The sequence below is a fragment of the Portunus trituberculatus genome, chromosome 46 (assembly GCF_017591435.1).
Source record: "Portunus trituberculatus isolate SZX2019 chromosome 46, ASM1759143v1, whole genome shotgun sequence".
Lineage (NCBI taxonomy): Eukaryota > Metazoa > Arthropoda > Malacostraca > Decapoda > Portunidae > Portunus > Portunus trituberculatus.
The window spans coordinates 3,491,511-3,517,449 of NC_059300.1; the positions used below are offsets into that span (position 1 = coordinate 3,491,511).

Below are 25,939 nucleotides of genomic sequence, written 5' to 3' on the forward strand. Positions count from 1 at the left end.
GTATAATGAACTCGTGCTTGGCGAAATTCACACTTGGCAGTAGTTTTGCCAGACTGATTAATTCACCAAGTGCGGGGCTTACTGTATCGTGATTTTCCTTTCCAAGAAACTTCACATCTTTTCTGCCATTTCTGCAAATCAATCCTGCAGAAAGCTCTGATTGTGCTTTTCCAAATTTGTTAATTGTTTTTTTGGAAAACTTGTCACTTGCTGACAATGACAAGATATACTACACACAATTCAACATTGGATTCAAGTCTGAGCGTACTATTTTAAGACAATGTCTAAAAGAAACATTGAATCAAGCCTTACCTTCTCTTATTGTTGACAATGTCCATGTAGTCCATGGAACGAGCATAGAACCCATCCTCATTGACCGCTCCCCAGAAGGTTGACCAAGCCTGGCCATCACGCACCATGCCAGCAGCAAGAATAGGTCTGCAGAATAAAGGTAATAGGGATGTATGTTTACTAACCAACCCTTCCTTACATTGAGAGAATTACTATATGAAAACATAAATTATAATAATAATAACAATAATAATAATAATAATAATAATAATAATAATAATAATAATAATAATAATAATAATAATAATATCAATAACAACAACAACAACAACAACAACAACAACAACAATAATAATAATAATAATAATAATAATAATATTAACAAAAATGGAAGGGTGGTGAAGGGCTACGCGGGCTGTGGATGAGTACTTTATTCCTGACTAGTTTTGCTGTTATAGCTTCTTCAGAAGAAATGATGAGTTGGATCCATCCAACTCATCATTTCCTCTGAAGAATGTCACGCCTATGACTCTTGAACTACCGAAGCACCTATCACCACCACCACTCGCCAGGATCGGAGCTTCGTAGCTCGGAGCTGTGAAGCTGCTGGAGCTCGTACGTCATCAGCCACGTCAGCCACAGCCACGTATACTCCCCCCTCTCCACCCGGTTACTACCCCTCTACCCGAGTCTACTTATAGAGGTGGTTTTGTCGGGTTGAGGGAGAGAGGTGTCAGACATCACCAGGGGGACCTGTTCTCCACTCCTCCTCTAAGTGCCGAGACTCTGTCATTGGGTATCGTATTTTCTCCAGTGGTGGCTCTTTTATTGATTACGGGATTGTTTACTTATTATGTTATGTGTTAGGACTTTGCTGTTGGTATAAGTTTCAATGTGTCATGTTCTGGTTTGGGATATTTAAGTTTTGTTTGTATGTAGATTTATTGTAAAGTACTTTAAGTGTTTTTTGCCCATTTCAACTTCACCTTTACCTGGAAAATTATTAACTTCAAAACCACTATACGATCCATCAATTCTTTAATGTGTTACTTGCCCACATAGGGGCTCTGATTATATATCTGGCACGTGACAAGAAGCTATAACAGCAAAACTAGTCAGGAATAAAGTACTCATCCACAGCCCGTGTATCCCTTCACCACCCTTCCACAAGTTGTCATTATGTTCTTACATTAACAAAAATATTAAAATTAATAAGACATGTGATATTTACATACTGGACTGAAATAAGACATATTGCCTCATCCTACTATAGCAATGAAATCACCAAGAAAGGAATATATCAGTATATCCTCTAACTCAGCTACAGTGGTGCAGCAAGGCTTGCCACAGGAACTCCATGGAATGGAGGATGCAATGATTAGTGTGGCAATCAAAAAGATAAAGCTCACTGATAAGGAGTTTAATTTGTGGATTAAATAAACTTAAGAAAAGTAATATAACAAAGAAGTTGTGAGGATCAACTGTAGCACCTCAAGGGCAACTTGCACATCAAAGAAGGATCAGGATGAAATTGTTATGAAGGTCAACTTGTAGAAATATAATTAGAGCAGAAAATGCAATCATAAAGTAACAAGAAAGTGACAGACTGGGGATGAAGATGGCAAAGGGAATGTCCAGCAAAGAGTGAGCATTCATTAGACATACTTGTACACATAGGAATTACTGATCTAGAAAATGCATAGTTGTTTACTTCAAATATACTTTGCTTTTAAAGTTTAGAAAGTAAATAACATACACATTATTGATTGGTATAGATTTTCAATATCAATATTCTACTTATAATTTTCATGACATAAAATTCTCTAATTTAGACCCAAACCAGTTGATATGAACACTATAATATTATTAACAATTAAAAGTCTCAATGAAACATGCTCTGTAGGTTCAGATGGCATAGCTATGAAATTCATTAAGGATGCTTTATGTATCGTTGCATTTTATCTAACATGTATCATTAATACCTCTATTGTTACCAGTGTATTCCCTCAGGCATGGAAGCATGCAAATATCATTCCTTTATATAAGACAAATGATGTTAATAATGTTAGTAACTACTGTCCTATCTCTCTCCTTTCTGTGCTCTCTAAGATTTTTCTTTAAATTGCATTCGATCAACTTTTATGTTTTTTAGAAGGAAATAACTATTTTTCTAATTGTCAACATGGCTTTAGACCCAGGCTTTCTACAGAAACTGCTCTTACAGTGATCACTGACAAGATATACCACAACATGGATGATAAGAAGATATCACTCCTTACATTATGTGACTTATCCAAAGCTTTTGATAGTTTTAGCCACACTATCCTCCTGAAAAAATGTGCTAAACTCGATATAGACTGTTTCTGGTTTAACAGCTACCTGAGCAACAGAACGCAATCCGTGAAATTACAGGACCCTACATCCTCAATCATTAATGTTCACTTTGGCATCCCTCAAGGTTCAATTCTTGGACAATATTTATTTACAGTGTATGTTAACAACATGGCTGAATTCTTTAGTGAGTGTACACTTGTGCAGTACGCTGGTGACACTCAATTCCTCCACAGCGGCTCACTTGGGGATTTCAAAACAATGATAAAAGAAGCCGAAAGAACTCTTATCAAGGCAGGCAATATTTTTCTTTGTAATGGGCTGCATATTCATTGGCAGCAGGCAGCTACTAGCATGTATACCGGAGGATGCTGTGGTAAGGTTCAGTAATGCCAGCATCCAACTCAGCACTCATGTCATAAACTTAGGCCTGCACATGGATAAATATTTATAATTTGATGTACACATTAATGAAATAAGTAAAAAAGTGATTGGACTACAAATCTACTTAAACTGTATAAGTATGAACTTTGACAAAACAAGTACAAAAATTGTTGTACAGACACTGGTGCTGAGTCATATTAATTATTGTATATGAATCTGGGGTACCTCCAGCACCACTGTGCTACAGAAAGTACAAATATTTCAAAACTTTGCTGCCAGAGTTGCGGTAGGAGGCCTGAGAAAATATGATCACATCTCACCTACTAACAAAGAGTTAGGATAGGTTAGGATAAAACAAAAACACTTAATGGATGTCTGCATCGCAATGTACAAGGCAGTGAGCAGCATGTGTCCCACTTGGCTCCATTCCTTTCCCACAGTACACACTAACACAAGCAGCGTCACAAGACAACAAAGAGATCTAGCTGTTTGCAGGACAAAAAACACCCTGGAGCCAAAACTTTCCTAGTACCTAAATGGTCTTAAGTTATTAACACAAACTTACTTTCTGCTTTTAAATCCAGACTCACCGGACATATATTACATGACTCAAATGTCCTGTAGAGAGCATGGAAACTGATGTATTTTAACGTTTTTGTGACAATGCAAATTTTAGGAAATTGTTTCAATCGTATAGAAGTTTTATGATTTTGAGTTATGTTGTGACTTATTTTTATTACGTTTTATTCAATAGGATTTTAAGACAAATCAGTTTATAATGTGAATGATTTTTAGTGTCACAGATGACAATGTCATGTACAGTGTATTTCTTTATGCTTGCTTTGTAAGATGTATGTCAAACACTGCCATGGTCAGCCTGGTGGACCACTACACCACTAGTATTACATCTTTTATTTTCTTTTATTATTTTTATTCTTTATTTTTCTCTTATGTTTTATAGATAACTTTTCTAATGGTTTGTTTTATAACATATTTTAAAGAGTAGTTTAACCTCTTCAATACGGTGACGCCTATGTGGGCGTCATGAAGCCCCAGTAGCAAATACGGTGACGCCTACGTAGACGTCATATTTCTTTTCTGAGCTTTCTTCAGTTCAGTTGTCCCGTATAGTGTGTTGGATACCAACTACACACGCCGTATGCTGTCCTTGAAATCCTAGTGCTCCTCCCACCATCTTTGTCTCCACCAATCACTAAAGATAAGCTACATGCGTCTCGCCTTGTGTCTAAAATTACCCAATGGCATAGACTGTTCCCATCTCTCTCTCTCTCTCTCTCTCTCTCTCTCTCTCTCTCTCTCTCTCTCTCTCTCTCTCTCTCTCTCTCCCTCCTCTCTCCCCATCTCCCACCTCACTCCCATCTCCCTTCCCTCCCACCACACACTCCCACTCACACACATAAGTTACATCACACCACACACACACACACACACACACACACACACACACACACACACACACACACACACACACACACACCGTGACAGTGTAGTGGTTAGCACGCTCGACTCACAATCGAGAGGGCCGGGTTCGAGTCCCGGTGGCGGCGAGCAAATGGGCAAGCCTCTTAATGTGTGGCCCCTGTTCTCCTAACAGTAAATAGGTACAGGATGTAACTCGAGAGGTTGTGGCCTCGCTTTCCTAGTGTGTGGAGTGTGTTGTGGTCTCAGTCCTACCTGAAGATCGGTCTATGAGCTCTGAGCTCGCTCCGTAATGGGGAAGACTGGCTGGGTGACCAACAGGCGACAGAGGTGAATTACACACACACACACACACACACACACACACACACACACACACACACACACACACACACAATCACACACACAACAAATTCTCTCTCTCTCTCTCTCTCTCTCTTTTCCCTTCATTTCCCTCTCCCTTCCCTCCCTCCCCCTCTTCCTCTCGAAAGATAAGCTACATGCGTCCCACTTGTGTCTAAAATATTAGCAAATGTCACACTCTCTCTCTCTCTCTCTCTCTCTTTTTTCTCCGAAGAGAGAAGCGTCCACTTTCCTGTTCGAAGGCGATATAGTGACTAAAAAATAGCAGCATAATACACAAAGACGACAAGTATGACAAGCTTGCACGAGTTTCCCATGCTCGGGTGCGCGGCACTACCACCCGTATATCATACAGGCGGGCTTTTTTAACATCCGGCACGAAGGGGTTAAAATTGAGATGTATACATGATACATGGTTGTAATAACCACTACCCAGTGGATATGAATAAATCAATCTTAATTTGAGAATTTAATTTAGAGAGAAAATTTTCAATCATAAATTTTCCTGTCTTTTTTTATGTCAAGAACTTTAAAAAATATATAAAAAATCTGTATCTCAAAACTCATCTAATGCTAGAGATGTTCATTGTGGAAAACATTAAAACACCTCACCTATTGTGTGACAGCAGAAGAGACAGTGTCTTTGGATTGTCAAGGTGAACCTCACCATCAATACTGAAGAATCCATCACAGTTGTTCTTTAAACACAGTTCTCTGAAAAATCAAATAAAAATATTACTCTACATTCATAAAGTAACCAATAAACTTATAATATGATATTCCAATAGTGAAAATGAAAGCTTTGACATTTAATAATGGTGAAATTACACATCTGTTTCAATACAATTATGAAAAATAACTTACACAGCCAAATTACGAGCATGCCACTCTTTAATGTTGTCACTGATAGAAATATACTTGACAGAGCGGTATCCCAGAGACTTCAGATTGGCAACCCAGCCACTTGCCAACTCTTCATGTAATTTTACCTGGTAAAATGTGGATGAGTTTTAATAGCAATTAAAAGAGACCACAGTTAGATACACAATATATGATAAAGAATTTAAAATTAAGAAAACTACAGTGTTCTCAAATAATATCTTGCAATTTTGTTAAGCAATGTACATACCTGATTATGAACAAATAAATCCATCTTGTGTTTTGGGTAATCCAGCAGTTCAATCTTCCCCAACATTTCCTCCAGAAAAGGTACAGGTTTTTCAATAAATACACCAAACAGAATTTGGGGAAGATCTTCTTCCTGCAAGTGTATTAATGGTAAGCATCCGTGTTTCAGGAGTTCTTGAGTAGGTATTAATAGGAAAATTTTATTTATTGCATCATTATTGCTGCAAGATTTTTTTTGACAAAGACTAAAAAAAATCTGTTTGAGAAACAACGCTTTTAAGTACTATAGAATATGTCTAGGAAATAATAGTTATTTCCTCTATAACTAAATGAGGCTCCTTTAGAGAATCAGGGGCAAGTAATTTGACTCAAAATAATCATCTATCCACCACCTTACAATGATAACATTCACAATAAAAGAAAATAAATACAAAAGAAAAAAAAAACATCAAAGAATGCACAAAATAAAAAAATTATCAGAGAGAGAGAGAGAGAGAGAGAGAGAGAGAGAGAGAGAGAGAGAGAGAGAGAAAAAAAAATAACCTCTTGAATATACAAACAAAAAAAGAAAACAATTACTGACCACTACAGTCTCCATCTCCAGCTTGTTCTCCTCACAGGCAAGGCAGCCTTCATTCACAATCCAGGACTTGGCCAGGTAGTTTCCCAGGGAGTTCAGCAACACCTTGGTGGGTCCGTTTCCATGAATGATGACAGGGATGGTCTGATACACTGTGTTCTGTATCCTGACATCATCATCTTCAAATTTCAGTGAGATATCACCTGAAAATAAACTTAAGGTTTTATTATCATGCAGAGAAAAATTAACATGATTATCTTAACTTCCAAACCAACTGGTAATTTATTTAAATTTTATGATTCCAGTTTCAATAATGTGAAAATTTAGTTGCCCACTAAAAAATCATCAATGTTGAAATGAAACCTTATAAAAAGACTGAATGAATTTATGGATGAAGAAAAGTTATGCTTTTCATACAGGGACAGCTAAATGTAGCCCTGGTGGTTTCTTTTCCTTAAAGGGTGGTTTGATGCAACATACAGGGTGAGTGATATCTATAATTGACCTGCATTTTGTGGGCTGAATTTCTAATTTCCACACAAATTTTTTGGTCTGCACATATCCTTCATTCACAATAATGTCTCCCTTTGAGCCTCAGTGTCCTATGAACCATGGTAACAGCTAGAGGGGAAAATAATTATCCCACCTCATTTCTCAGATGAAGATGAGTGCCCAGTGACTTTCACTCTACATAAGGGAAAATTGTTAAAAAAAATCTTATTGAGAATACTACTGGGAGAGAATCAAAAGCTTTTATTCTAAAGTCTTGAAAGTGGTTCTAACACAGAAATGTAAAAAAAAAAAAAAAAAAAAAAATACAAGTAGACTGTGTTTCACTCATGTACATCCTCCCAGTTATGATGATTGCAATTTTTTCTTGCATGTTTAAGGTGAGAGACAGCAATACTATTTCTTTTAAGGTGTCTACAAATTTATAAATTTGGCTATTCATGTCAGTAAATGAGAAATACCAGTGAGGGAAGCAGATAAAGAAGGCTTGGGACTTCCCAGCTGAGCCCCAATCAGGTAGCCACACATCAGAACACAGGCTAAGAAAGTGTTCAAAGTTACTTCACTTTGTCACCTCACCACTAAAACATCACATCACATAAATAGCTTGGGTTTGCAGAGATTGAAGAGGAAGGATTCATAAGTGTGATGTTATTACATCTTAAGCTATTACTCAAGGAAGAGGTGAGATTTTGGTGATGAGAAACAATCAGGCATTGAAGCTTTCACTGACAGGTGACCCCTCAAAGAAGATGGCCCTTCAAATCGAGCAACTGTGACATGGATATAAGTCTGGAATTATATTAGAATCTAACAAACAAATAAATAAATAAATAAAGTAATGTGAAATACCTCACCACAGACAATATACATAGCATGGACAAATGCACATAACACTACAAGCACAAATAACACTATCCAGTAGAGTTGGAAAAAAAACTCACCAAACTGCCCATTCAAATTTTGGAATATCCTGGAATGGGTATCAAGCTTCATTTTATACTTGTTCCTCAATTCTTTGTTGATGTATATTTGTGAGTAGTACAGCTGGTCATCCTCATCATTTCTAATATTATGTGATGATACAACTCCATAAAGATCTGAGGCATAACCAATAAAACCTGAAAAAAAGACAGACTTTAATAATAAGTAAAGCATATATTTCCATTAACAGGTCTTCAGTAATTCATTTTTCATATACAAATTTCTAACTTGAATAAAGTGAGTGATAATCATAAAAATATCTGAGTTATTATTTCAACAAGTTAGATAAAGATAGTTTGTAAGTATTTCATACAGAAACATTCATGTCACTCAGCATTTGTAGAACAATCATTCCCATTAAAGAATCAGTATTTTATACTCTGGACAATAATGAAAATAGATTGTTGTAACATACCATGAATAATTGAACCATAGAGTAGTAACAACAATAGTTAATTTGGTCACTAACACAAAACAGTACTTAGTAACATCTATCAATATCTAAATACAGTAATACCTTGAGATATGAGCTACCCGAGATACAATTTCTTTTTAGATACGAGCCACGATTTGATCCAATTTTTTGAGATATGAGTGAAATTTTGAGATACAAGTCATGCTTCGGGATACTACCGCTGATTGGTGCATCAGTCCAGCCCCAGCTGAGCTAGTATCTATGTGTTTCCTGCAGATCTCGTGCATTGTAATTGTTCTTTAATCATTTTCACACTATTGACTTTTTTTTTTTTTTAAAGAAAGAGCTGTTTTCATTATGTTCAATATTTACATGTGAATGGTACCTGCATCCCTTCCTCCTTTCCTCCTCCTCCACCATTCACAATTATTGAACACCATTAGCTGCAAATGTCTATCTCCAAGATAAAAACACTAACTTAGAGTAGTCTATGCTGGCGCTTATCACTGAGAGAGGGGAAAGGACAATGTAAACAAACCTCTCCAGCAATGTAGCCTCTCTCTCTCTCTTTTGCCTACTTAATCGTTGATGAGCTAATCTGTGATTTAATATTAGAGCAGCCAGTCTCCTGTGGGTGGCTATATTTGTACACTCCAGCTGATCAACAGGTGGAGTGGGGGGGAAGATGTGACAGGGTAACGTCCTGTGGAATCCACCCCTCCGAGATAAACATACTTTATAAAAGTAGTTTATCCATTTATATTCTCTTTTATTACGTTTAATTTTATTTTTATACAATACGTATTTGTTATTTTATAAATACCTTTTTCTTACTTAAAAACATGTAAAAAAATTGGGGTGCTCTTTTTTGGGACGCTTGAATGGATTAATGATATTTTAATGCATTTCAATGGGAATAATTGTTTTGAGATGAACAATCTAAGATACAAACTTCACCATGGAATGAGTTAAATTCGTTTCTCAAGGTACCACTGTATATAATATATACACCAAGCTGAGATCCCTTTCAAGACAGGATGAAATACTTATGTAACTGCAGAATAAGAGTATGTCTAAAATTGAGGATTCCAATCTCTTTATTTAATCTCATTCAATGGCCTTTCATAATAGAGTACACAGTAAAAATGGTAGGAGCATTCTTTAGACCATCCATGAAATGAGCAGTCTAGCCATCTGCACTTTAATAGAGGAAATACAGTAGTGCACCATCATTATATTTTATCTGAGAAATGCTATGTCAATATAAAAAAAAGTACTTATATAAAGGAAAAATATGCAGTGTATGAAAATCTACTACTTACCTCCAGAATTCAGATACTTGTAACCAAATGAAACCCGTGGGTAGTTTTCAGCAAGACTTTTATCAGGCCAACAAAAGTCTTCAGCACCAAACACTACTCGGGCATCAAGGGAGTCAAATTTCTCTAGGATGGTGTTTTTACCACCTGTGACTATCACATCATAGCTGTAAAGGAACACAACTACTTACTGAAGGTAAATTCTTTTGTGTACTTACCTAGTTGTAGTTTTACAGGGCCTGGGCTTTATGCTCATGTGGCCCCATCTCCATATCTACACATATCCAATCTTACTTTAAAAGTATGCACACTCATTGCAGACACTACTTCTTCATTTAAATTGTTCCACGTCTCAATACATCTTTGTGGGAAACTATATTTTTTAACATCTGTCAGACATCTTCCTTTTCTCAGCTTTTTACTATGCGATCTTGTGCTTCGGATGTCATATTCTTCTCTCAGGATCAGTTTCTCATTATCCACCTGGTCCATTCCGTTGATCAATTTATAAACTTGTATCAGATCTCCTCTCTCCCTTCTTTGTTCCAGGGTTGGTAGATCCATAGCCTTTAGTCTCTCCTCACATGTCATCCCTTCAAATTCTGGAACCATTCTTGTAGCCATTTTTTGTAGTCTCTCCAGCTTCCTTATGTGTTTCTTTTTATGAGGGGTCCACACTACTCCTGCATATTCCAATCTGGGTCTTATTATAGTACTTATCAATTTCTTCATCATTTCTTTGTCCATGTAGTGAAATGCTACTCCAATATTCCTTAGCAAATTATATGTTTCTCTAAAATTCTATCAATATGGCTTACTGGTTGATTGTTTTCTTCCATCATCACTCCTAAGTCCTTTTCCTTTTTACTTTCTCCAGTTCTACTCCATCTCCCATCTTATAGATTCCCACAGGTCGTCTTTCACTCTTTCCCATTTCCATGACATGGCTTTTGTTCACATTGAATTCCATTTCCCACTTTTACTCCATTCCCAGATCTTATTTAGGTCTTCTTGCAGTATTTCACAATCCTCTTTTGCTTTATAACTCTGCACAGTTTTGTATCATCTGCAAACAGATTTATGTAGCTGTTCACTCCTTCTGGCATGTCGTTAATATAAATGAGGAAAAGTATTGGTGCCAATACTGACCCCTGTGGCACTCCGCTTTCTACTGCTCTCCACTTGGACTTCATATCTTTAACTACCGTCCTTATTTCTCTCCCCCTCAAATAATTTTCTATCCATCTCAATGTGCTTCCTTTTAAGCCACCCTTCTCCTCTAACTTTCATAGTAATCTTGCATGTGGCACTTTGTCAAACGCCTTTTTTAAATCCAAATAAATACAGTCAACCCATCCCTCTTTCTCTTGTACTCTATCAAATATTCTAGAATAGAAACTCAATAAATTAGTTACACATGACCGTCTTTTTCTAAAACCAAATTGGCTATTTGATATTAATTTGTTGTCTTCAAGGAACTCAATCCATTGTTGTATTTACCTAATTGTAGTTTTACAGGGCCTGGGCTTTATGTTCATGTGGCCCCATCTCCATATCTACACTTATCCAATTTCTCTTTAAAACTATGCACACTTGTTGCTGACACCACTTCCTCACTCAAACTGTTCCAAGTCTCAACACATCTTTGCAGGAAACTATATTTTTTAACATCTCTCAGACATCTTCCCTTCCTCAGTTTCTTACTATGCAATCTTGTGCTTCTAATGTCATGTTCTTCTTTCCAGATTAGTTTCTCATTATCCACTTGATCCATTCCTTAATCAATTTATAAACTTGTATCGGATCCCCTCTCTCTCTTCTCTGTTCCAGGGTTGGTAGATCCATAGCTTTTAGTCTCTCCTCATATGTCATCCCTTTAAATTCTGGAACCATTCTTGTAGCCTCGCTTTTCATTATAACCTCTTCTCCCATCTTATATTCCCATGTAGGTCTTCTATTACTTTTAACCATTTCCATCACATTCTAATTTTCCCTTTTGGCTCCATTCCGATCTTGTCAATACCTTTCTGCAATTCCATACAGTCCTCATTCTTCTTTATTACTCTCAAGAGTTTCATATCATCTACAAACATATTTATGTAGCTACTAAAATGTTCTTGTATATCATTAATACTATATACGTGGAACATAATTGGTGCCAGCACTGAACCTTGTGGTATGTCACTACTAACTGTGCTGCAACTCGATGGGGTGTCTCTTATCATTGTCCTCATTTTCCTTTCTCTTAAGTACTCCATCATCCAGTTTAATATAATTCCCTGTATTCTTCCAATGTGTTCTATTTTCCATACGAGTCTTCTATGTGGTACCCTGTCGAAAGTTTTTTTAATATCTAAATACGCCATGTCAACCCATCCATCTCTCCCTTATACTTCATGTATCATTCCTATATATAAGCATAGCAAATTTGTTATGTATGACCTTCCTTTTCTAAAACCAAATTGGGAGTTATTTGTTATCTAATTTTCCTCCAGATATTCTAACCATTTTTCTTTAAGTATTATTTCACAGATCTTTCTCACAACACTAGTCTATAATTTTCCCTTCTTTGTACATTGGGACTATATCTACTCTTTTCCATTCCCTTGGTACTCTCTCTTCCATTAAAGAGTTGTTGATGACATCCAAAATTAGTTCCACCAGTTCTCTACATTCTCTCAGTCTCCATCCTGACACTCCATCTGGCCCTATTGCCTTTCTTACATCCACTTTTTCTAGTAAATTGCTAATTTTCTGCTTATGTGTGTGTGTATTTACCTAGTTGTATTTTTACAGGGCCTGGGCTTTATGCTCATGTGGCCCCGTCTCCATATCTACATGTACCAAGTGGTAGTACTGGATTGGGATTATTACCCAATATTAGGATATTTATTTAGTCATCTTCCCTTCAGCTATGTAGCTAGGAGTTTTAGATAGGGAGTCCCTGTAGGGGGAGAAGAGGGATGATGTATGGCTGCGTGCGCAGTTATCATGGCCGCCGCCTATATATAAGGTGAGCTGCGTGGTGGCGTCGACACAGACCATCACCCGCTCTCGTCTTGAGGTACGCTCTCCAACCATCTCCAGGAGGACCTGCAATACACCACGTGGTCTGGCCAGAACAACTCATGAGATAATTCTTATGGTTACAGCACCACCCCTGTGGAACCCTCTGCCACTTCCACCACAGCAGGCCAAACCCGGCAGAGAGACAGAGAGAGAGAGAAGCAGGACGCCGCGAGGGACGGGCCGCCATTTTACCTCTCGGGACGCCACCTCACGCCACCTCACCTCCACCTGAGTTACCCACGGTTCCCCCCCCATAGGTCTCCCATAATATAGTTAGGATAGATAGGAAGTTACATGACTGTGATGGGTCGTTGGTGAACTAAAGTGTCTATTTTTGTTAAGTTTGCGTGTTTATCCCTCCCCCTTGGATTTGTTACATCTTTCTTTTTTTTCTTACTAGGCCTAAGTGAAGAGACTGAGCCTCACAAAGGTTCAGTACATACACTTATCAAATTTTTCTTTAAAACTATGCACACTCGTTGCTGATACCACTTCCTCACTCAAACTATTCCAAGTCTCAACACATCTTTGCAGTAAACTATATTTTTTAACATCTCTCAGACATCTTCCCTTCCTCAGTTTCTTACTATGCGATCTTGTTCTTCTAATGTCATATTCTTCTCTCAGGATTAGTTTCTCATTATCCACTTGATCCATTCCATTAATCAATTTATAAACTTGTACCAGATCCCCTCTCTCTCTCTTCTCTGTTCCGGGGTTGGTAGATCCATAGCTTTTAGTCTCTCTTCATATGTCATCCCTTTAACTTCTGGAACCATTCTTGTGTGTGTGTGTATGTGTGTATGTGTGTGTGTGTGTGTGTGTGTGTGTGTGTGTGTGTGTGTGTGTGTGCGCATGTAATTCACCATGGTGACCTGCTGGTCAACCAGCCAGCTTTCCCCATTACAGAGCAAGCTCAGAGCTCATAGACCGATCTTTGGGTAAGACTGAGACCACAACACACTCCACACACCAAGAAAGCGAGGTCACAATCCCTTGAGTTACATTCCATACCTACTTGCTGCTAGGTGAACTGGGGCAACACATTAAGAGGCTTGCCCATTTGCCTCGCTGTGCCCAGGACTCGAACCCAGGCCTTTTCGGTTGTGAGCCATATGTGCTAACCACTACACTGTGTGGTGTGTAATGTGTGTGTGTGTGTGTATTCATCTAGTTGTAATTTTACAGGGCCTGGGTATCATACTCGTGTGGCCCTGTCTCCATATCTACACACATCCAACTTTCCTTTAAAACTATGCACACTCCTCGCTGACACCACCTCCTCACTCAAACTATTCCACACCTCCACACATCTCTGTGGGAAACTATATTTCTTCACATCCTTCAAGCATATTCCATTGGCTATCTTTTTACTATGCGATCTCATAGTTCTATTTAAATTTTCCTCTCTCAACATCATTTGCTCATTATCCACTTCATCCAGACCGTTCAACAGTTTATAAACCTGTATTAAATCTCCTCTTTCTCTTTTTTGTTCCAAGGTAAGCAAATTCATTTCTTTTAATCTCTCCTCATAGATCATTTCTCCCAATTCCGGTACCATTTTTGTTGCCATTCTCTGTAATCTCTCCAACTTCCTTATATGCTTCTTTTATATGTGTGTGTGTGTGTGTGTGTGTGTGTGTGTGTGTGTGTGTGTGTGTGTGTGTGTGTGTGTGTGTGTGTGTTTGTGTAATTGTATTTACCTAATTGTAACATACGGAAAAGAGCTATGCTCGTGTTGTCCCGTCTCCATATCTATTAATGTCCAGCTTTTTCTTAAAATCATGAATATTCCTTGCGTTGACCACTTCCACGTCTAAACTATTCCATGCTTCCACCCTTCTATGAGGAAGCTATATTTTTCACATCTCTCCTATAAGTGGCCATTTTAGTTTTTTCCCATGCCCTCTCGACATTCTTCCATTCCACATACACAGATCTTCCCTATCCATTTTTCCATGCCAATCATCACTCTGTATATTGCTATCAGGTCTCCCCTTTCTCTTCTGTTTTCCAGGGTTGGAAGTTGCATTCTTTTCAGTCTGTCTTCATAAGTCAAATCTCTTAAGTCAGGCACCATTTTCGTTGCAGCCCTCTGTACTTTCTCTAGTTTCCTTATGTGTTTCTTTAAGTTCGGAGCCCACTGTATTGTTGCATATTCAAGCCTCGGTCTTATCATTGCAGTAATTATTTTCTTCATCATTTCTTCATCTAGATATCTGACGCCACTCTTATGTTCCTCAATAAGTTCAATACTTCTCCAATTATTTTGTTTATATGTCTCTCTGGCGATAGGTCATTGGTAATTGTCACCCCAAGGTCTTTTTCTTCATGACTGGTTTTATGTCTTCATTTCCTATCTTGTACATACTCCTGATTCTTCTTTCACTCTTGCCAAACTCTATTTTCTTGCATTTTGTCGTGTTGAACTCCATTTGCCATGTACAGCTCCATTTCCATATTCTGTCCAAGTCTTCCTGGAGTAGTTCGCAATCTTTGTCACATCTCACTTTTCTTAACAATTTTGCATCGTCTGCAAATAGGCTCACATAACTGGACACCCCATCCACCATGTCATTTATGTAGACTGCGAACATTACTGGTGCCAACACTGATCCCTGTGGAACTCCACTCTCCACCAATCCCCATTCTGATGGTCTGTCCTTAATTATTGTTCTCATTTCTCTTCCTACCAAAAGTCTTCCATCCATTTTAGTAAACTGCCATGCACTCCTCCTACCATTTCAAGTTTCCAGATCAGTCTCTGGTGTGGTACCTTATCAAAGGCCTTTTTTAAATCCAGATATATTCCATCAGCCCAACCATCTCTTTCCTGTATTACATCTATCACCCTCGAATAGTAACATATCAGGTTTGTCGTGCATGAACGCCCTTTCCTAAAACCAAATTGACACTCACAAAGTATGTCATTTTCTCCAAGAAGTCTGTCCATCTAGTCTTCACCACCCTCTCACACATCTTAGCTACCACACTTGTAAGTGACACTGGTCTATAGTTCAATGGGTCTCTCTTGTTACCTGATTTATAGATTGGGACAATGTTAGCTCTTTTCCAGTCTTGGGGCACTACACCTTCCCTTAATGAGGCATCAATTACTTCACAAACTTTTTCTGCCAATTGCTCCCTGCATTCTCTTAAAATCCATCCTGATACCCCATCAGGTCCCACAGCTTTTCTCACTTCTAAACTCCCCATCATGTTCTTGATCTCCTCCACAGTTACTTGAAACTCCTTCATAATCCCTTTCTGTTCCATTACCAGTGGTTTGTCAAAAGCAGTCTCCTTTGTGAATACCTTCCGAAAGCATCCATTCATAGCCTCTGCCATTTCCTGGGATCTTCACTGCATACTCCATTTACTTCTAAACTTTCAATACTTTCTCTATTTTTGATGTTGTTGTTCACATGTCTGTAAAAAGCCTTGGTTGGTCTTTACATTTATCAATTATATCCTTTTCTTGTTTCTTTCTTTCTTCTCTTCTAATCAACACATATTCATTTCTTGCTCTTTTGTAACTTTCCCACTGCTTAATCCGTCTTTTCCTTCTCCACCTCTTCCATGCATCCTCTTTTCTTGTTCTAGCCTTTTCACATCTATCGTTAAACCAGTCCTGCTTTCCAACTTCTCTATGTTGTCTTATTGGTACAAATTTTTCTCACCTTCTTTGTATATTTTTATAAATTCCTTCCACTTTTCATTTGCTCCTTAGCACTCTTGAATTTCATCCAATTTGTCTCTTGAAAGAATTTCTTTAGGTTTCCAAAATCTGTCTTGGCATAATTCCATCTTCCCACTTTATATTCTTCATTTCTTCTAGATTTCTCTTCGTCTATCACCTTGAACTCCAAAACTGCATGATCACTCTTTGCTAAAGGGCACTCCACCCTCATCTCCTCAATGACCATTGGCTCTGTACTAAAGACCAAGTCCAGTCTTGACGATGCTCCCTCTCCTCCAAACCTAGTATCTTCTTTGACCCACTGAGTTAACACATTTTCCATTGCCAGTGTCAATAGTGTATTTCCCCATGTTGTCTCTGATCCTTCCATTGACCAGTCCTCCCAACACACCTCTTTACAATTAAAATCTCCCATCATTATAGTTCGTTCACAGCCACCCAACATTTCTTCCAGACATGTTCCTGTATCACTTATCATTTCTTCATATTCCTGTACTGACCATGCATTTGTCTTAGGTGGTACGTACACCACTATGTAGTGCCTCTTTTTTCCTTCATTAGTTTCTGCTCTGATCTTTAGCACTTCTGCCTTTCCCATACCTTTTTTCACTTGATCCACCTTTATATCTTTTTTAACCAGCAACATCACTCCTCCTCCCATCTTACCTACTCTATTTCTTTTCCAAACGTTATATTTCCCTTCTCCAACCTTCATCAGGTCTTCTCCCTCTCTCAGTTTTGTTTCAGTAAGACCCACAATATCTGGGTTCTTGTCCCTCAAGTAATCGTTGAGTTCTAAAATCCCCGATATCACTCCATTTATGTTGGAATACATTACATTTCGCTCATATGTAAGTTTCTTTAGTCCTTTCTTGCTGTACTTTTCTGGGTTATGAACCACTTCCTCAGTCTCATATCCAAGATTCTCCAGAAAAACTCTTTCTTCTCTTCTGTCCTCTCTTCATTTTTTTTCAAAGCCTCCTTTCTCAACTCATTTAACATTTCTCTTTCCTTTTCACCGAGATCTCTTCTCAACCAAATCTTCCTTGTTGTTTCCTGCTGGGCTAGCCTCCATGACTTCTCCACCAATTCATCTACATCCTTTTGTGACTTAAGTTTGATTCTTATTGGCCTCATACCTTCTCTTGTGAACTTTCCAATTCTATGGAAGTCCTCTATTTCTTGTGTGTGTGTGTGTGTGTGTGTGTGTGTGTGTGTGTGTGTGTGTGTGTGTGTGTGTGTGTGTGTGTGTGTGTGTGTGTGTGTGTGTGTGTGTGTGTGTGTGTGTGTGTGTAGGGTGGGAAGCACATGCACACACATGTTGTGGAGACAAACAGACAGGCTAACAACTTATAAATGAGAAAAACTAAAATACTGAATGAGTAAATAAAATCTGATAAGAAAGCAGAATGAGAATGCAAACAGTATCTTTTATAGTATCAACTTCCAGTGTCTAATTCACAAAGAACTGTAGGGAAAGTATTGGAAACGTGGCTTAGTTCCTTAATCCCATGATTGGAAAAAGTAGAGACAGGCCTTGATATCTGAATACAGGTACACTCATGGCTGTAAGTCAAGTAACCTGCAAAACTCACTTCCAATGCATAACATTTTACCAGAATCTCATACCCTCTGATCTGCTAAGGTTATACCAGTTATGATGTTTTACAAGGAGATTGTCAACATATCAGAGGACATAAAACTGAGAGGAACAAAAATTTAGTAAAAGTGAGTGCAGCAGCTCACTTTTTCCTACCAAGCCTCTTAACACATCTGAATATTTGACTATGCACTGAGGAAATGAAAAAAATGACTTAAAACTTTAGCTTGCAGTGAAATCACATTCCTTTGGCGGGCCACATGTGGCCTGCCAAAGGAATTCATGCAGTCCGACAAATGTCAGTAAATTTGAAAGAGCAAGTTAATAAACAATGCCAAATAGTATTGTCAGCATTACATTTTCTTCCCATAAGTATGCACATGCCTGTGAGAGTGGCTTTTTCTTTAGAAGCCTTTAATTTTGTATTTCAAATATTAATGATTTTGGGTTAATATAAAATAAAGCCCTATAAGACTGCATTTTTTTTTTTCTAATGTGACCCTGGCACTGAAAAGTTTGCCCATCCCTGATATCAGTAAACATCTTCATCATGCAATAAAAGAGATCTATTTGACCAGTTACACATAAAAAAATGTATAAATAAAGTTGAAATGCTTCAATAAATCAATATATTAAAAAAACATAATAAATAAATACATCAATAAATCAATAAACTAATAATCAAATGTGACATATATGAGTAGACAAGAAGACTAGAAAATTAAATAAGTCAAGTGGTGATGTGATGGAATAGGCTGGTATAGTAATAAAAGATAATAATAATAATAATAATAATAATAATAATAATAATAATAATAATAATAATAATAATAATAATAATAATAATAATAATAATAATAATAATAATAATAATAACAACAACAACAACAACAACAACAACAACAACAATAATAATAATTATAATCATAATAATAATAATAAATAAATAAATAAACAAGATGCTCCAAAATTTCACAGCCTGATATTTAAGAAAGGTGAGAAAGTGAGAGGACTGGACACCAAGTATGCAAGGTTACGATGCAAGGACAGGAGTGGGCGGAGACCTGCTGAAGACTCATTCTAAAGAAAAGTATATACTGGGCATAAATACACATGAAAATTAAAAGACTGTTTGGATATATATATATATATATATATATATATATATATATATATATATATATATATATATATATATATATATATATATATATATATATATATACATACATACACACACACACACACACACACATATGTAATACTCATTAAGGTGCCACTTCCTAAAGAAAAGAGCCAAATTAATGAAACCATGACATAATAAACATAATACATGTAATTAAGACAGCCGATGCACATTCTTCCATGAACTTCTTACCTGTCAGTAAACATGATAATCTTGTTTTCATCATCTTTGTACTTGTAGAGTTCAGACTTTAACAGGTTGATCTTGTGGCCGCCTCCCATATTATTCTCCATATTTCCTCCCTCCCAGGTGACTCCCAGACCTAACACCTGTAAGCATTCCACATTAAATTTCAAGTCTTTTAAAACAGCCTGACATAAATATCTAATTCTCAAGTTGCTCAAGTTCCACAGTTTTCATTCATCTCTATCCTTTTTTGTTCAAGTTTCCCATCTGAACCATTTAGTTACCACTGTGGTACATGATCAAGTTGTTCTCATCCTTCTGTTCTGTTATTTGAAGAGTTCAAATGATGTCAATGTTGTACTGAGCTATCTTGAGATGATAACACAACATTGAACAACACAGATAATCAATCCTTTAATTACACTACCAACAGCAATTTACAACCAGATCACAAGAGTAAAATTTGAAATTTCTCAAATTCAGCAATTATTGGTTTTACCTTAACCTGAAGGCCATAGACCCTAAGGGACCGCATGAACCGCTGATATCCATTGGTCTCATTGGTAGCCACAGTGATGACGAGCAAATCTGAAATAGAAGTGCTATGGTAGATTTGACTAGGGGAGATAGCTTAATGGTTAACCAGTACTCATACATAGTGACCTCAATGGCCTGAATTGAGTACAACTGAAAGATGACCATTTTTCAGGCAATCACAAAGTGGCCAAAGAATAACCACAAGCTTCCAATCAATTTTATCTTGAATGGTAATTACATTAGAGAGTTATGGGTAACATTAACATTTAAATAATTCATTTTCACCACCACACTCCAATGATTATCAACAAGCCTTAACAAAAAAGAAGGGATCAAGCATAAGATCTTAGCCCAAATAAGAGTTGTAAAATTTCTCACTGGCACTGCAGACCATGGACAATGCAAGAACCATATTACATGTATAGAAGTCACTATTGTGTAATGCCAAGAAGTGAAGTGTAATGAAACAAGATACACATATTATTCTGTACAACAGTCCTCCCTGTATTAAATATTAATTACAGTAACTTAAGTTGTCTTTATATATATCAGAAACCTGAAAACCTGCAATTTCAGATTTTTTTTCTCATGGTTCAGGTTACCATGTGATCCTAAGTAAAAAGAAACTGTTAGAATGTGGTTTTCATAAAGAATGCCGACAATCCATTAGTTAAATTATAATTGAAGAAATACTGAGAAGAGAAAATACATAAAGTTGGCAGGACACAACTGAAATTTGGGGGTTATATCATTAGACAAATGACAGGCACTCATGGAAGGCAAGGAATGGAAGCATGGTAGGTGAGATGCAAGAAAGAGCTGTGTACAGAAGGCCAGTAAAAACATAAAATGGCAAAACCATAAGTAGCTAAACAAATAAAAAGTAAACATGATAGAATAACTATTATAACACTCATGCATGCAAAAGATTCTCAGATGTGGAAAGAGAAAGGCAAAGGTAAAAGATGAGTGAGCCACTTGGGATAGGAAATTGCTGTAGTGTGTGAAGAGTGAACGGAAACTTAACAAATGGGTGTGCAACTGATAGGTGCAGGTAAGAAAATTGCAATATGAAGTAATTCAGGGATGAAATGTTCTTTTTTTTTTATGTTATGGCCTTTAGCATCTGTAGGCATACTTGAAGAGTATATATGAGAAGCGCTGTTAAGGTTCCTCCATTAGTGGCACAGGCAAATTTTATTTACAGTGGTACCAATATCATGGCTCATATCATCACCGAAGTGCATCTTTGGTGTAACTACCTAGAACCTGGGTATCATGGCGACATGTAGGTATCTTCAAACCACTTGACAAATGGCTTAGCTTAAAAGCGGTAGCTATGTGGTGGGATTCAAACCTACGCATGGACGTCTGCCCGATCCCACGCTCACCACCTTATCCAGTAAGCCACTGCCTCCCTAGAGGATAGAATCACCCCGAGGTGATCAAAGGAAAGAATGACAGAGGGTGGGATGCTCTTTTTTTTTTTTTTTCTTCTAAGGGACACTGGCCAACAAAAATGCAACAAAAAAAAAGTCAATGGAACAGCTGGTCCCCTAACAGTGTCAAATTACAGGACCAAGTGTAGTGAAATCTTCCTCGTGACAGAATTCAAGTCAATACAAGAGTATGCAGGAGTTTCAGAGTTTACTAGAGAAAGGGATGAAGGATTGAAAATACTGGTTAACTTCTGCATTACAGATGTGGACAGAATGGGGTGAAAGAAGAAAGTCCTGTGCAGTAAGACAACAGGAGGAGGGAAGGCATGCAGTTAGCATGATCAGAAGAGCTTGTTGGCAGGAAGTAGTGGTAGAAGAAAGCAAGAAATGCAACATTGTGGAAATGAGAAAGAGACTGAAGACAATCAGTCAGATAAAATGGAAAACTTTTGATTCCACTATCTAAAAGAACAGTATGAGTGAAATGCCCTCATATGTGAAACATACTCTATACTTACATGGACAGATAAGGCTTCCAAGTTAACAAGTGAAAGGTGACAAAAATTGGCGGAGATGACTCAGAGCACCTAACTTCATACAAGCTGTTTTCGTTAAAGATGAGATGTACCTAAAGACTCCACGTTAGGTTATAAGTAAATGCAGACCAAGGATATTCAGTGCAGAAAAGTGGGGCAGTTGAGTGCCATAGAAGAAGAAGGGTTAGCTGTCTAGAAGGTTATTGTTGAGATAACAGATTGAGGAATTGAGTTTTAAATATGTTCTGATGTTTAAGTTGGGTTAAGCAATTACCTTTCTACAAGATTTTTTTTTTCTTTTCTGACTAAGACAAAAACAAGATGTGATTGTCTTTTGAATTACTTAAACTTTTTGTCATTAAACTACTATTACAGTATACAAATATGGTAAATGAGGGAAATAAATGAAAGAACCTTCATTGAAATGGAATGACTGAGGAGTGGAATGTAGGAGAAAAGTATAGAAGAATGAGAGGATTAGAGCATGCAAAGAGAGGAATAAATGCAGACTCTTCTGTCACTGTGCTCCTTTCTGTTTTCAGTCAAAATCCTTGCACTGCATGTTTTTTTTTTTTTTTTTTTTTTATATATAAAGTGATTCCTTTTTTAGGAGATAATGGGATGAGACAAGAATGTAAGTTTTAAGGCATGCAAGAAGGGGATGCAACAAAAGGTAATAAATGATGATTCTTCTATCACAGTACTTCTTTTTGTTTCCAGTTAAATATTTTATAGTAGTTCTTAAGGGCAAGTGTCACATGGTGTTAAACACTATGCTTTCAATAGACAGCATCCAATACCCATTCAACCCTATAAATTCATGCATATACTATCTTTTCCCATATACATTAGTAGACTTATGTGTAAAACAAGTGTTAAATGAAGGAATGTTCCAAAAAGCATTATTATTCCTCCATTTTTTTCCTTCATAAGTTGGGTATAGAGTGATAACTATCATACAGCACTGCCTTCCTGGTGGCAATAATAAATAGCAAACAAGAGATCGACAGTGTATAGAACCTGTTGTAAACATTTTATTTAATTAAAATGTATGGCTGACATGTGCAAAAAATCCCCTCACATTGCTTTTAAACACAACTTTCACCTCTAACAAATATTAACATTTCTGCCCCACCCGGCGTCTAGACTCGTGTACGTGACCTTCGAGTGCCAGGAGGCGAGGACGTGGCACTCGCTGCTGGTAGGATCATCTGGCATCCCTGGTGTGGGTGCCCCGCTATGCACACGCCGCCCACACACACTCACGCCTACGCAATCAGGACAGGACATGCACTACTGATTACACTGCCCATGCACATCCCAACATACGACACACAGGCATCATTCACCACCCTGCAGGTCAGTGTGGAGGATATAAAATAATGGATGGCAGTTAACAGCAAGCGGCACACTTGACAACATCAACAAACACCACCACCACCACTGCCTTCCTGCCCCGCTCCTCCACACCCCCGCACACCGTGATAGCACCTACCTCTCTCCTCAACGCAAGACGCCAGGGTGCCAAGATAACACAGTACCGGAGCTAAGAGCCATACGCGGAAATACCACATGGCTTCTGTGATAAATTTTTACCGCGAGGAGCAAAACACACCCACCACAAGAGCTGCAAGAACACTGAGCAGGCCGCGAGTGTGTCTGCGACGCGCGAGCTGCGACGGAGGCTGTAGACGAGTAGATGCCATTTTGCACTTCCCAGCTGAGACTATTTTAGCGTTTCCACTAAGAAATGTACCTGAATTTCTCTTTTACATTGATTATCTTCCACCCGTAAACCTATCCCATATAACTTTTAATGCTGTCATTTCTCTTTTTAGCATCATAAGGACGTGGTTATGCATTTATTATTTTTTCCTTACATGTTTCCTTCCTCAAGTCTCCACCAGCAGCGGGTTTCGTTTCAGCTGGGGGAAAGGCAATAAGAACAAACTGTTCTAGAAAGTTTGGGCACATCTGCTATTGCCATTATACAAATACGATCTTGCATACTGTTTTCCCAGCAAACGTCAATATCAGAAGATGCAAGGTGACATTTAGATAAGAATAAATTCGCTTAGACATCATACCATACTTCATAACAGCCTACAAGGGGAGTGTCACGTACCCACTGACTGACTGGCTTTCTCCTTGTATCCTTACAGCCGAGGAAAGGGGAGTCAGTGACCTCATCATGTGCGTACCCTCCATCTCTGATCCCACAACAGTGCTCCTATCAACACAAAATAAAATTATCCTAGTTGCAAACCTTTCCTCTGCTGAATGAGTGTCGGTGTTCTCTCTCTCTCTCTCTCTCTCTCGAGATAGACGTGACTGTTTATCAGTAGTAAAGCTAGACAGCGATATTCATGTATCAGTATATTTGACTGATTTCAGTTGATGCCGCCACGGTGTATACAGGGAAAGAAAACAATGGGTCCTGCCTGGTCTAATAAATTTACAATAATCAAACTTGGGTATATAGTAATATTAGACTAAGTCATATGATTTATATAATTGTATCGAGTGAGTTGATTATTAGTATGAACTGATATAAAAATATACTAAGGCTAGCATGTGGGCGTATGAAGCTACGTTTTCTAGAAAGCCCTACAGGCCGGGACCAGTCTAGACATTATTAATGATGTTCTAATCTGGGACGGGATATTTGAAATATTAAAACTTACCGGCATCCTCTGGTAAGATAACAAGGGATGTTAGTGAGTGTTAAGGCCGGTTCACAAGTGTCAATATGAGACTGAAATTGGAAGTCGGTAGAGTTTCCGACTGAATATCGGTGCCTAACGACTGGAAAAAAAAAGTCGCAAAAGAAGACCAACATGTTGATCTTTTTCAGTTCATTTGCGACTTTGTTTACTTTGTGACGTCACGGAGAAAGGTTTGAAAATGTGGTATCGATGTAGATTTTGGAGTTGATGCTGAAAAAAGAGCACATTTGTGACCCTAAAAGTGAATTCTACAGCAAAAAAGCTTATCTACACGTGGCAGTCCCTCTTTAACGGCGAGTTAACACGTCTCAATATACAACTGATACTGCAATTCGCTAAAAGTATCAACTGATCCTTCTAATCGGAACACGTTCACACAGCGACTGGGAAGTATCATCTGGTTGGCTGGTTGGCGGGAAGTGAATGTAAACAGCCACCAACAAGATGTCTTCTTCCGGCGACGATGACGATTGCGATCAAAATAAATCATCACAAGTATTCAATCCTCACCATAAAGGGAAGCAGTCACTGGAGAGTGACAGCTATCTCATCGAACGCCTATTTGAGTAAGCTTCTTTTGCTGTAGAATTCACTTTTAGGGTCCCAGATGTACTCATTTTCCCTCACCAACTCCAAAATCTTCTTCTCTATATCAACAACATTTTCAAACCTTTCTCCATAACGTCACAACGTAAACAAAGTCGCAAATCGACTGAACAAGGCCAAAGTGTCGGAAACCATACCTACTTGCAATTTCAGTCCCAAATTGACGTGTGAACCCATCAAAAGCTATTTTGCTGTAGAATTCACTTCTAGGCTCCGAGATGTGCTCTTTTTCCCTCACTAACTTCAAAATCTTCTTCTCTACATTGACACTACATTTTCAAACCTTTCTCGGTGACGTCACAGCGTAAACAAAGTCGCAAATCCAATGAACAAGACCAACATAGTTGGTCTTGTTTTGCGACTGGCATTCAGTCGGAAATCCTACCGACTTGCTGATAGAAAAAAATAGAAAACCAATACATTTTTGGGATATTATTTTTAGAATAATCCTTCACCTTTGAAATGTCTAACATTTTAAGTATTTGGAATATGATTAAAGTAATTCACGACTTACTGCAGATTAGCGATAGTTGTTGATCTTCGGGTTGTCTGGCGGCATTTTGATTTACTGTAAAGCAGAAGAATAAGTTTGATCAGATAATATGC

The 25,939-nt window shown here is 37.8% G+C and overlaps 1 protein-coding gene across 2 annotated transcripts in view; it reads right to left on the reverse strand.

Moving 5' to 3' along the window:
- Positions 1-25,939, reverse strand: part of LOC123519830 (procollagen-lysine,2-oxoglutarate 5-dioxygenase 1-like) — a 210,444-nt gene that overhangs the window by 179,814 nt on the left and 4,691 nt on the right. Inside the window, exons 3-12 of one of the 2 annotated variants that reach the window (XM_045281357.1) lie at positions 25,848-25,901; positions 19,989-20,077; positions 19,496-19,632; positions 9,749-9,912; positions 7,972-8,148; positions 6,521-6,720; positions 5,939-6,070; positions 5,674-5,798; positions 5,422-5,523; positions 313-438 (exon numbers count right to left, since the gene is read on the reverse strand). In XM_045281357.1, coding sequence (XP_045137292.1) covers positions 313-438; positions 5,422-5,523; positions 5,674-5,798; positions 5,939-6,070; positions 6,521-6,720; positions 7,972-8,148; positions 9,749-9,912; positions 19,496-19,632; positions 19,989-20,077; positions 25,848-25,901 — 1,306 coding nt within the window. Of the gene's footprint in view, positions 1-312; positions 439-5,421; positions 5,524-5,673; positions 5,799-5,938; positions 6,071-6,520; positions 6,721-7,971; positions 8,149-9,748; positions 9,913-19,495; positions 19,633-19,988; positions 20,078-23,496; positions 23,676-25,847; positions 25,902-25,939 lie in introns of those variants that run through there. The other variant, XM_045281358.1, reaches the window with a different exon arrangement.